The 12,282-nt window shown below is 36.4% G+C and overlaps 1 protein-coding gene across 1 annotated transcript in view; it reads right to left on the bottom strand.

The window, feature by feature from the left end:
- Positions 1–12,282, bottom strand: part of LOC103070918 (nephrocystin-3) — a gene marked incomplete at its 3' end in the record, with an annotated part of 25,488 nt that overhangs the window by 1,421 nt on the left and 11,785 nt on the right. Inside the window, exons 8-16 of the mRNA XM_007457571.1 lie at positions 10,379–10,453; positions 8,894–9,067; positions 6,859–6,962; positions 5,543–5,657; positions 5,143–5,286; positions 4,566–4,663; positions 3,413–3,515; positions 2,909–2,991; positions 1,353–1,491 (exon numbers count right to left, since the gene is read on the bottom strand). Of these exons, the coding sequence (XP_007457633.1) occupies positions 1,353–1,491; positions 2,909–2,991; positions 3,413–3,515; positions 4,566–4,663; positions 5,143–5,286; positions 5,543–5,657; positions 6,859–6,962; positions 8,894–9,067; positions 10,379–10,453 (1,035 nt within the window). The remainder of the gene's footprint in view (positions 1–1,352; positions 1,492–2,908; positions 2,992–3,412; positions 3,516–4,565; positions 4,664–5,142; positions 5,287–5,542; positions 5,658–6,858; positions 6,963–8,893; positions 9,068–10,378; positions 10,454–12,282) is intronic.

The raw sequence follows: 12,282 nt of genomic DNA, 5'->3' as shown, positions 1-12,282 counted from the left end.
AAGACAGGAATAAAGACACAGACCTACTAGAGAATGGACTTGAGGATATGGGGAGGGGGAAGGGTAAGCTGTGACAAAGCGAGAGAGTGGCATGGACATATATACACTACCAAACGTAAAACAGATAGCTAGTGGGAAGCAGCCGCATAGCACAGGGAGATCAGCTTGGTGCTTTGTGACCATCTAGAGGGATGGGATAGGGAGGGTGGGAGGGAGGGAGACGTAAGAGGAAAGAGATATGGGAACATATGTATATGTATAACTGATTCACTTTGTTATAAAGCAGAAACTAACACACCATTGTAAAGCAATTATACTCCAATAAAGATGTAAAAAAAAAAACTGCATATTGAGTTTCCATGGCACTTGCTGAGCCAATTCTAAAAATACATGTGGGAAATGAGCCAAGACAACTGTGGAAAATATTAAGAGGGGGTTTGCCTAACCAAATATCAAAGCTTACTTTAAAGTTCTAATAGTTAAGACAGTGGTATTGACAAGGAATAGTAAATTGGAACAGAAGAGCCTAGAAACAGACTCTTGTTTATATGTGAGCTTGATACTTGACAGATGGCATTCCAAATCAGTAGAAAAGATGTATTAAGTACAATGAACAATTAACTAGCTGTATTTTAAAAGATTGAGAAGTAGGTTCCTGGGAATTCCCTGCCGTGGCCCAGGTTCAATCCCTGGTTGGGGAATTAAGATCCCGCAAGTCACATAGCTTAAAAAAAAAAAAAGAAGTAGATTCCTTCCTTACACAATAAATAAAAATATATCATATGAGTTAAGGACTCACACATGAAGAACAAAATTATAAAATATTTTGAAGGGAAAAAAATATAAGAATACTTTTATGATAGCAAAGGATTAAAAAAATAAGATACAACAGGCATAAGCCATGAAAGAAACTGTTGATAAATCTGACTTCATTAAAATAAAACTTTGTATAATGACACCATAAAGTTAAAAGACAAGAACAGGAAAAAGACACTGATTTGCAAACTCTGTAACAAAGGATTTGTATTCAATATGTAGAACATTTAAAAACTCCTAACAGATCAACAAGAAAAAGTCAACTCCGTTAAAAAATGGGTAAAGGACTTGAACAAGCAATTCACCTAAGAGGAAACAAGAATAACTAAGAAGCATGAAAAGATGAAAAATCTCCATGATAATCAGGAAAATGCAAATTCCCTGAGATATCACTTCTGGCCACAGCACACTATGGTAGTGGGTATAGTATATGCTTGAAACATTTAGCATTACACAGATTTACTGTTTACTTCAATTCACACATAAATACAAACAAGGCAAAATAATCTTCCCTTTATAAGTTTATTACGCTTTACCTGTTTCATTAGTTCTTTATCCATATCATTTGTCATGGACTCCTGGATAGATCGCAGAACAAGTCTATATAATGAAACAGTATCTTGACACTGGAAACACTGAAGAAGGATTTTATCTAAATTGCCTGCTCTCCCAGCACTGTTGGAATTGAAAACAGATTTAATTTCTTACATTCTGCCAACATCTGTGAAAAATTTGGGGTAAATAAAAACAGTGCTGTATTTTACCTCTATGTTTTGTACTGTTTAACTGATAACAACAGGAATTCAATAAAACATGACGCAGGAAAACATTAGTTTTATGGGGTTGCTAGAGTCATCACAGTTATTTTAGTGTATTACCATTTAATTCAATTCAATAAACATATGCTCGGACTTAACTATGTATCAAGTAATTACTATACATTATGGAACACAAAAATGAGTAAGACATGGTTCTTATCACCTAGAGGCATGCCGCCTACATACAGGAAGCAGGAAAATAATTATAAATAAGTATTATTAGTTAGCCATGCAAATTAAATTTAAAAAAATAGAACCAGAATTTGGAAAACATCAGGCTAAAGAAAATCAGTAAATGGGGTTTGTTTTAAAATATTACACAATATTTACCAGTAGTTTCCTTTTTAAATACAAAGATATGCAAAGAATAGGGAAAAAACAAAAAAATGGATCCATAGTCCCTCTTAAAAGAGATAATTTCAATAACTATTATGAAATGCATGACTCTTGAACTGTACTTATGCAAGCCACTGATGTTCACAGATGTACCGCCACAACTCTGGGGACAGCGAAAATATCAAATATCATGGACAATTCAAAGTTTCAGAAGATTTTTTCATTTCAAATTTGGTGCTTCAGGTGAGAATGTGGAATTAAGAGACAAGAGTACTAGATTTAGTGTCTAGAATATGAGTTGTGCTAGGATTACAACCTACTGTGATGAATACCAAAACAAGTGTTGATCTTTTTTACCTCTGGTTGCGAACAGAGTAGGTGAGGCTGTACTGAAGAAGAAGTAAAAGCAGTAAAACTCTCTACTGCTTATCTAAAGGCAAATTATGAATGGATTTCTAAAATAGAAGACCAATTGTAAGATGAAAGGTTTATCAGGACGTGGGAACAGAGACAATTAAATATTCCTACCTACATACCTACCTACTGATAGTGAAAGACACCTGAAATAACATTTTTATGCCTTAGTTGTCTCCTCACTTTCTCAAAGCTAGGGGCCTCAAGGAGGCGACAATGAGCACTCCTGGGTGGGCCCCAAATTGAGGCCAAAGATGGCCTTGTTTTGCAACCCCCAGTCAGGAGAAGGTTATTGTGATGAAAACCAGACAGATATATCCAACAAGTTCTGATATTCAAGGACTAGCAGCAATCTTCAGTCATAAGTCACATTCTCATGGTTGTTAGTATCACTGTTAGAATAAACAGAATCTTAGTGGCCCAAGAGATTGTCATAATGATCAGTTTTCAGTTTCACACGGTGAAGAAGCGTTCTGCAGCAAACACAAACATGCTGAAGATGACATAAAATAACCACCACTTACCACGCAATCATTTTGCCGAAAAGAGTGACATAAAGGGCATTGCAGGTTGTAGCAGAACGACAGTGTCGTTCTAGCTTCTTCTCCTGCACCAGTTTACCAAAAAACAAAACAGAAATACAAAACCACCCTGGAATTAAGCAGTCTTTACAACCAAGCCATCAACAAATATCCCTGCAGAAATAACATGGTTCCTGCCACCTCATCAGTGGCATCACTGCCGTCTGGTACTGGACCACAGATGCTGTCAACATGCAAATGCTTTTTTGCTTTTAAAATACTGCTTAATATAATATAGTAAACCTTAAGACCAAAGTTTTTTTATTGCTTCTTCTATATCTGTTATTAGTTTAAGAGTAAATGCATTTAAGAAAGTAATTATTACTAAGTTCCAATTTTCCTTAGAACCATATAGAGTACTAAATTGAATTTTAAGTCTCATATAAAGTGTTTTTATAAGGAAAGCTATAGAGAGTAAAAGAAAGCAGCAAAATTAAAAATACTTACCTGCTCTTTACTCAGTTTAATGTCTACAGAGTGGCATTCTGCAATTATAATAGATTTTGCATCTTTAGGATTTAAAGGGTCAAGATGAAGTGTAGGCCACAACCTTTTATTTAAAGAAAAGAAAAATGAAATTCTCCTTTAATAATACAACAAAGCTGTAATCTACCCACAAGACAAGTCAGAGTCCATTACAAGAATTAAATTTTTATACTGCCTTCATAAAATAAACAAAATTAATCTCTGTTAATCATATTAATAGTATTTCATTTTTTAGCAATTAATCACAACACTGTTATAAATAGCTTATACACGAAGTGTATAACATTTCCAGTTCTATACCATCAGTAAAACAACACAGGTATTAGTGCCTGTGAGGAATAGTGTCAGACAGTCTTCGTCCACAGATTACTTGTAATCCAATTAGAATTTACACCCTACAACATCCATTCTCAATGGGGTGGTGAAAATTGTTTGTTGGAGAAGGGAAATCTTACTCTCTTTATGCATAAAGCACAAATATACACACATATCTATTTATATTCATGAATTGATATATGATGTATGTATGGTATTAACACTTCTTGGCAGGTGATTAGGAAGAAAATCACTAAAGGGCTCCTAGGGTGGGGAGGCAAAAATAGGTCAAGAAACACTGCCTTACAGAACTCAACCACTGCATCCCTTTTTGAGGACTGTTAAGGTGAGCTTACATTTCAGGACCACAGGTCTCTGGTCTATTTTTCCTAGCCCGGCCTTCCCCGTTTTCCTCACCCATAAATTTAACTGCCTACTAGACATCACCAATTGGAGCTACAATAGGCAACTCAAACAAACCATGTCCAAAGACAAAAGTCATGACCTTTGCTCCACAAACCTGCCCATCCTTTGTGTTTCCCATCTCAGTTCATGGAACCACAGTTTACTTAATTTCTCAAGCCAGAAACCTGGGAGCTATCCTAGCTTTCTTTCTCACATCTCTGATCTAACCTCCCACCAAATCCTATAGATTGCATCCTTTTCTTGAATTTGTCCAATTTTCCCCATCCTCACTGACATCATATGAAAAATATGAGAAATACACATATCAAAAACCTTTCTTTGTTTATACTTTAAAAATTTCATGTAATCTGAAAGAATTAAATTTAGCACTTACCTCCATGCTGGAGGGCATGTTTCCACATTCACAGAAACAATTACTCTTACATTCACTGGCAGTGGATCTATCAGCCATTTCATGTGTTTTTCAACTTGCTTAAAAATATAAAAACAAAATTCCATCTATTAATTCAAAATATTTCAAAAGCAACCCAATAACAGCTCCCCAAGTAAAATGAAATTCTCATTAAATTTCTCATTATTATTAAGGATAAAATCTTATTTTTTGGATGATTTATCTCAGAATATTAGAAGAACAAGTGGCAAAACACTACTATCACTGATCTGAATTCTGGGCATGTAAGGAAATGTCAAGGCCCTAAAACCATGTCAAAATGAACAATATTTGCTAATTGTGAAAACACAGTTGGTCCTTCCCAATAAGATACTAGCATCTACTGGCATATATATATATTTTTATCCACATGCTTCCTCTCTAGAAATTAAGCAGAAATAAAAGAAACAACATCAACATTTTCTTCTCACAAACATATGATTTAAATGTTTGCTATAGTCACTACAAATATTTTTGTCTCTTTCTGAGTATATCAGTAGGTTAAAAAGTGAAAACATACCTGAATTTGATCTATAGAATCAATAATGATGATGATGCTGCCTTGATGACGGGCAGAGAGTTTTTCTAGCCAATGTGGAAATTCTTCCAGAAGCTTAGCAGGATCCAATGACAGAGCAGATACTGACCAAGAATGCTGCATCAACTACAAGGTGAGAACACATGCAAATTAAAGTAGCTACACTGTATCACAACTGGTGAGAAGTATTTCTGTCTCTGCATTTTAAACCAAAATTGTCACCAAAAGGACCCAACTGCATTGAGTATAATTTTTAACCTTATGCAAAACCAAAACAAATGCGTAATACTGAAAATTGGTTTATCATCAGGTACTCAGGCCTGACAACTTCTGAATCTAAATAAAATTTCTGATAACTCCAAAAGATGGTGTATTTTTCTACCTTTAGAGTCAGTCGTTTAATAATCAAGGAAGACTCTGAGCTGGTTGACATGGGCCTCCCCACAAAATGAGAAAGAATTAGTGTGTTAGGGGAATTTTTCTGTTGTAACTGGATCCTGAAAGAAAAAGACCTTTTATAAGACTGATGAAGCTCCTTTATGGTCAACAAAAAAAGAATTCACAATGCATTAAGCATCAAATGCTACCTGTTAGTAATTACATGGTCAGTCAGTTTTGAATTAATATGGGAAATTTCAATTTTTACACCACTTTTAGATTCTTTTAAATAAACCATTAAAAATTATACCTTCATTTTAATTACAAATTGGTGTTACTAACGTAAACCAAAACACTATACATTTGTGGTTAAAGTATTAGTAAAATGAGCATTAACCTTTAATTACAAGTATGTTATTAAAGGAAAAAGGAAGTTTCTTTGTTAAGTACAAAAATAGTATTTCCAAACATAACTCTGAATAACAGGGCAATAAAAAGGAAACAATATACACCAACTCCTCAATGTAAATAATAACTATGAGTGAAAGGAAATGGTCTTACCACTTGTTTTTCAATAATATGATGAACTAAAATAAAACTAAGAGTTTATTAGCTTATAAGAACCTTAGTCCATAATTTGAAGAACTAGTTTGCATTCATAGTAAAGATTATCCTTTATTTTGATATTCTTTATGATTTATTCCACTCTAAATAGTCAGTCTTTGTCTTGTTTCAAATATTTAAAATCCCAATGAAACTTTTTTTTTTTTTTTTTTTTTTTGTGGTACGCGGGCCTCTCACTGTTGTGTGACCTCTCCTGTTGCGGAGCACAGGCTCACGGACGCCCAGGCTCAGTGGCCATGGCTCATGGGCCCAGCCGCTCCGCAGCATGTGGGATCTTCCCGGACCGGGGCACGAACCCGTGTCCCCTGCATCGGCAGGCGGACTCTCAACCACTGCGCCACCAGGGAAGCCCCCAATGAAACTTTTAAGATGAAGCCAGTAATTGAAAATAAAGGCACATGCCCTCTATAATTCACCTAACTCCATGCCACAGTGACCACTCCCTTAGCTCTGACCTACATAATTTATGTACACAATCACAAATGCTCACATTTCCTTTTCCTTTCTCATTCTGTATCTTCTCTCTAACTTTCAAATTGTATATATCTCAGGGCATGAGTCTGTTATATTACTCCTTTTGCTTTTTAATGTTCAGTACAGGCCCTGCAGCAAGGTAGACATTCAATAATTCATTTTGTTGAACGAGTTCAGTAATTCAAATGATGACAACGATAATTTAATTGCACTGAATCATACCACTTTGATAAAAGAAGGGACTTTCCAGAGCCTGGTCCTCCAGATACAAGAAGGGGTGGAATTGGTGCTGGTGCTGCCACTAGATCATTAAGGCGCTGGTAATACTAGAAATAAAAATGAATTTAAATTGTGAAGAAGAACATGCCTTTTAGAATACTAAATAGAGTCAATTTCTGATTATCCTCTGAAATCAGTGGAGAAAAGCTGCATGAAAAAGTGAAATCTACTTTTAATCAATAGCACCCTCATAATTGCTTATTTTTATGGCTGGTTAAATATGTCCAAAGTAGTAAACTAAGAATGGGCCCCAATTTCTCCTACCATAGTATTAACGGATGAGGGGCAACCTTTCAGATCCCCATGGGGCTTTGCACCATTCAGATGTCCTGCAGAACGCTGCAGAGAGACTACTGCATTACCCCAAGTTCCTGAACTATGGAAAGTACCACAGGTGGCCTTGAGGGCACCAGCAGGCATCCTACATTTCCTGGTCAGAAGAACACCTGCCCAGAACACCTGTCCTATCTCAGTTTCCAGAGAAACAAGAGAGGGTCCTGTCTGGGGCCTTGGAGTCTCCCAACATGCTACTGAGAACCAAGCTAGGACACCTGAGATCTTTCTGAAACTGCATGTGTTCCATGCAAAGTCTGAGAACTCCTATTTCCTAGGCTTTCCCCAGATAGGAAAACCTCGTTCAGAGCTGAAAAGGACATGCTCAGAAAACTGAAATATCTCAGTCGTTATAAAGGAGTTTCCAAAGTCATCTTGGGGGTTAGGATGTTTATTAAGTGTACCAGTGGTCTAAATGATAGCTGATGAGGAATCAAAAGAATGTGTAATAAATAAGTAGTTTATGCGAGCTTTAGGGTAGCAGAAATTTCCAGCAACTACAATAAATAATTACTTGGTATAGTTTTTCAATCAATTTTTCTGTTTGTCATATCATATTCCCGAGGAATTCAAATATTTCTCATAGAAATGATACTTCTCAAGAAGAAAAAGGCTTAATTGATTTATGACCTTGTAAATCCTAACAATTTAGTTCGTGGTCCCAACTAAAGCCCATTTATAGACCCATGTTTCCCACATTAAGACCCCTTGCCATAGAAGAAAGCATAGGATTTGGAGCCAGAAGACCTAGGTTAAAATCTCACATCTGCAATCTACACCCTGTATGCTCTTAGGCAAACTATAATCTGGACCTTAGGTCCTTCATTTATATGATAAAATAGTGATAGCAATGCCTCTCTTATAAAATGACAACAATTTAACATTTACCATATGCCAGGTACCGTGCCAATGCTTTATGTGCATGATCTGATTTAGTCCCCCAAACAATCGTGTGAGATAGGTGTTATTAATTATCCTCATTTTACAGACAAGAAAGTCAAAGTTTAGAGCTAAGTAACTTGATCAAAATCCACAGTGAGGAAATGGTGGAACCAGGACATAAACACTGACAGTCTAAATTATGAAAGTCATTAAAAATCCTGTAAAAATACAGCTATTAGTGACAGCTACTGTAATATTCTTTAAGATATTAGTTCTTATATTAATTTTTAAATATTATTAAGTATTTTTGAACTTGAACACAGATTCTTTGTGCACTTCTAGTTTTATTTGCTTAGATATTTAAGGATGCTGAAGGACTGACCTGCCTACTGCATTAACTACTCTGCTGTTTGATGTTTTGATTCCTCCAGGAATTGGAACAATAGAGAGCCTTCCTATTTTTATCAAGTTTCCTAGGTATACTAAACTTGGTCTGGTGAATTGCAGATGGTAGCATAATAAACATGTAGTTGAAAAATCCTAATCTGTAACTAAACATGTTTGATATTCATAAGTATATTTGAATCTCACACATCTTTCATATGATACAAACCTAAGCACATGTCTCAACATGGATAATTAAGCCATGAGGGCAGATATTAACACAATCCTTAACCTTGACTATAATTGGGTGAAACCACAATTATGATACAGCCTTTAAGCAGTGACTGATCTTTGTTGGAACAACACTCCAAATGCTTACTTTCTCAAATCCCAACTCATGGGCTGAATTTGAAGCCTGCTGAAAAGCTTCCATTTGCTCTTGTTCATCATGTATGTCCCACAGAACATCACCAAAATCATCTTCTTCTGGAATAGAATCTTCACTGCCCAAATCCTTAGTTTCCAGGTCTGTAGTTTCAAAGCCCAGGATGTCCTGAACACCAAGAGCAAGCACACAAAAGCAAACAAAGGAAGTGAAGACCTTGTACAGTATTGTCAGCACACAGGCCTAAGGTGGCCCTCACCTACCTTGGAGGGCAAGCCCAAACCTATGGCTTTTGTATGGTACCTCCAGGGATCAATTTAAAACTATAAAAATAAGCAATAGTTTAAAAATAAAGAAAAGAAGAAATATTAAAATAATAAAAACAAACACCACTCTCATTCATTAAAAATAAAGTTAGAGGGAATCTGGTTTCTGAAAAATGTTACACAATATCTTTGGTTATATCTGGCTGGTGAACAATTTTAAAGACCGTGCTAATGCCTAAGAAATATGCTGCTTTACATTTTTACAAGCATTTAATTACTAAGATGGGGTTTCTTGATATCAAATATCTCTGCTATGATGTCTAGTCTTTATATTAATCACTGAAAATATGTTATCCTGTAAATGGTAAAGTTGGTCAATATGTCCATTTTCACTTACTGCCATTTACTCTGTTCAATTCATCTTATTTTGGGGCTCACTCTTTTTCTCTGATAACAAATCTGTATACTTGTAACACAAGTTAATTTTAAAAAGTAATTTAATCCCTTACTTCTCAAATAGGGTCCCTGGTACCCTGAGGGAGGGGACAGCAGGTAAGGATAAACACAAGCTAAACATCTGGTGCCCATTTTACTTGAAGATAGGGAATTTTTTTTCTTTTTCTTATCATTATTAGAATTTTTGCTGATACATAATTTTAAATGATTTTTAATATTAAAAAAAGGTAAACATCAAGCAGAATATATAATTCACATAAAGTTTCAAGATTAATACTGAGACATCATAGAAACTTTCAGTTTGAGACACCTCTGTGATCCATGATCTCAGACACCTAGAGGTGTGTTTTCACCCCTCTCTATTGATAGGGGGATAATGTGGTAGAAAAATTCAAGACAGATTTTTCTAATATACAAAAACTCAAGGTGCACACAGAATCTAAGGAGACTCTCTGTTGAATAGGTGAACATTATCCCTCATATACTTCCTTTTTACCTACCACTTTTGTAATCCATTTTATACTTAACGGATATTAAAACATCAAATCGTTTGCGAGACAACTGAGAGATACAGATACATGGTACTGGGAATAACACAATAATACCACCAGGTGGACTCTTGCCAGAAAAGAGGGCACTTTACCCCAGTATTGTTTTCAAAAGAAACCAAACAAGTGATTTTCTCTGGAAAACCCAATTTTATTGAAATCACTCTTAAGATATTTGAGCAGAAATCTTACAGGGAATGCACATTTACCTGTTTAATAATCTTTTCTACATAAATATAGGTTTTATAGACTCCTTCTGCAGGATCTCCTGAGTGATCAATGATCTGGGGGGAAAAAAAGAAGTTTAACAACAAGAAAAAAACAAGACTAACAGGAGGAGGAGGGGGCGGTAAACACTTTTAGAGTGCTTATATGTTAGGAACTGTTCTAAGTACTTTGTGTATATTAGCTCATTTACCCTCACAACCCTATGAGGGAGGCACTGTTATTCTCTCCATTTCATAGAAGAGGAAACTGAGGCAAGTTAAAAAACTCATCTAAGGTCACACAAGGGATTTAGTGTGAACAATGTTGCAAATAAAACAAAAAGTATGCTTTCTTTTTTGCTTATGTGTCCATCTGAGAAAGTGACTGGAGTTGGTGATACCAAAACTCTGTCCAGAACCTGGTGTCACCACTGAAAGTCCACTTTGGTTTGGATGATGCACACGCCTGCCCATTTTGACATGTGACAGCAGGAACCTGTTAAGGAACCAGATAGGTGGGATGGTGTGTGCTGGGGCCCTGGTAGCAACGTCTGCACCCACACGGTGCATAGTGAGGCCGTGGAGCCTCTGTCCCTGCCAGCACTTGGATGCAAACAGAAGTAAATTTTATCATGTGGAGCAGAGAGTGTGGAAAATATTCCTAAGTTTGGCTTGATTCTTTTCTGCTCACAGCCTTGGGGGAAATAGTTTTTGTTTTTTCCTTCTTGTCCTATAACCTGAACACATAGGTTCATATAAAAGCCCTCCCTGAATAGTGCTTGCTTTCTGCCTGTTTGTTTCGGAAGGGTAATGAGGGTAACCTGAGGAAATATGGAAGGGTTGGGATCCCAGGTTGTAGTGGTCAGAGGGAACCAACCTTTCATTCGTGGGAGACAATGGGGCCCCCTCTGCTTTCCCCTGTGGGCTGGGGCCTGGCACACAGTAGGCGCTCAACAAATCTGTGGGTTACTTACGGAATGATCCAGAGGAGTGGTGGGGGGAGGAGCCATGTGCCAAGGCGAAGGGAAGCTCCACGACCTTCACTTGGGTACAAGTTGGGGAGCTGGTATAGAGGACAAGGCAATCCCCCCACTGCCCCAACTGTCACTCTCAGTTCCTCCCCTGCTTGGCTGGGGGGCTTGGCCCAGGGTGAAAGGAATGGTATTTTTTCAGGAAAATTCCAATGGCTGAACTCTCACACTTCTGCTTCAGGTAAGAACTTGTAGATACCTTGCTAATCAATTCACCTTTTTGGGTATGAACATTCCAAAGCTGGGAAAAGCCCAACACCAGCCTTTATTGTTTATTGTTTTAATCACTCTGCTGAGTGTCCCTTCTCTTGATGTCATGTTCTTTTTTTGGTAAACACACAGACACACACATACACATATACACACATACACATGTGTACACACACATATGCATGCCTACATATTGACACACACACACATGAGTTAAACAGCTACTTTAATTTCATCTTATGTATTTCTGTACCATTCAATACACATAACCTTCAAAATCCATCTTTATGCCAAAAAAGCAAAGAAGTTTATCCTACATTTAAATTTATAATCATAGTAGAGAGATCTTATTTGACTCCTATATAAAAAAATTCATCTTCTAGTATACTAATTTTTAAAAGCAATATTTATAGAATAGAAAAAAGATAAAGATTAATATCTTTCGTCATGGCACCTAGTGAACTAGGCTGGTACTAAAATAATTCAAACAAAGAATGAAATGGCTCTGGAGATTAACTGTAATAAAAATGAACTCTTGTCTTAGACTCTTCACTATGTTATGCTGGCCTCAAGAAAAATGCCTGTATTCATATTTGATCTTATTTTCTGGCTAGGCATAGAGAAACAGAAGCTTTGTCAAAATCCTAGAGTTGTTTTTTTTTTTTT

The sequence above is a fragment of the Lipotes vexillifer genome, unplaced genomic scaffold, assembly GCF_000442215.2.
Source record: "Lipotes vexillifer unplaced genomic scaffold, Lipotes_vexillifer_v1.1 scaffold86, whole genome shotgun sequence".
Lineage (NCBI taxonomy): Eukaryota > Metazoa > Chordata > Mammalia > Artiodactyla > Lipotidae > Lipotes > Lipotes vexillifer.
This window is presented reverse-complemented; position numbering and strand designations above follow the sequence as displayed.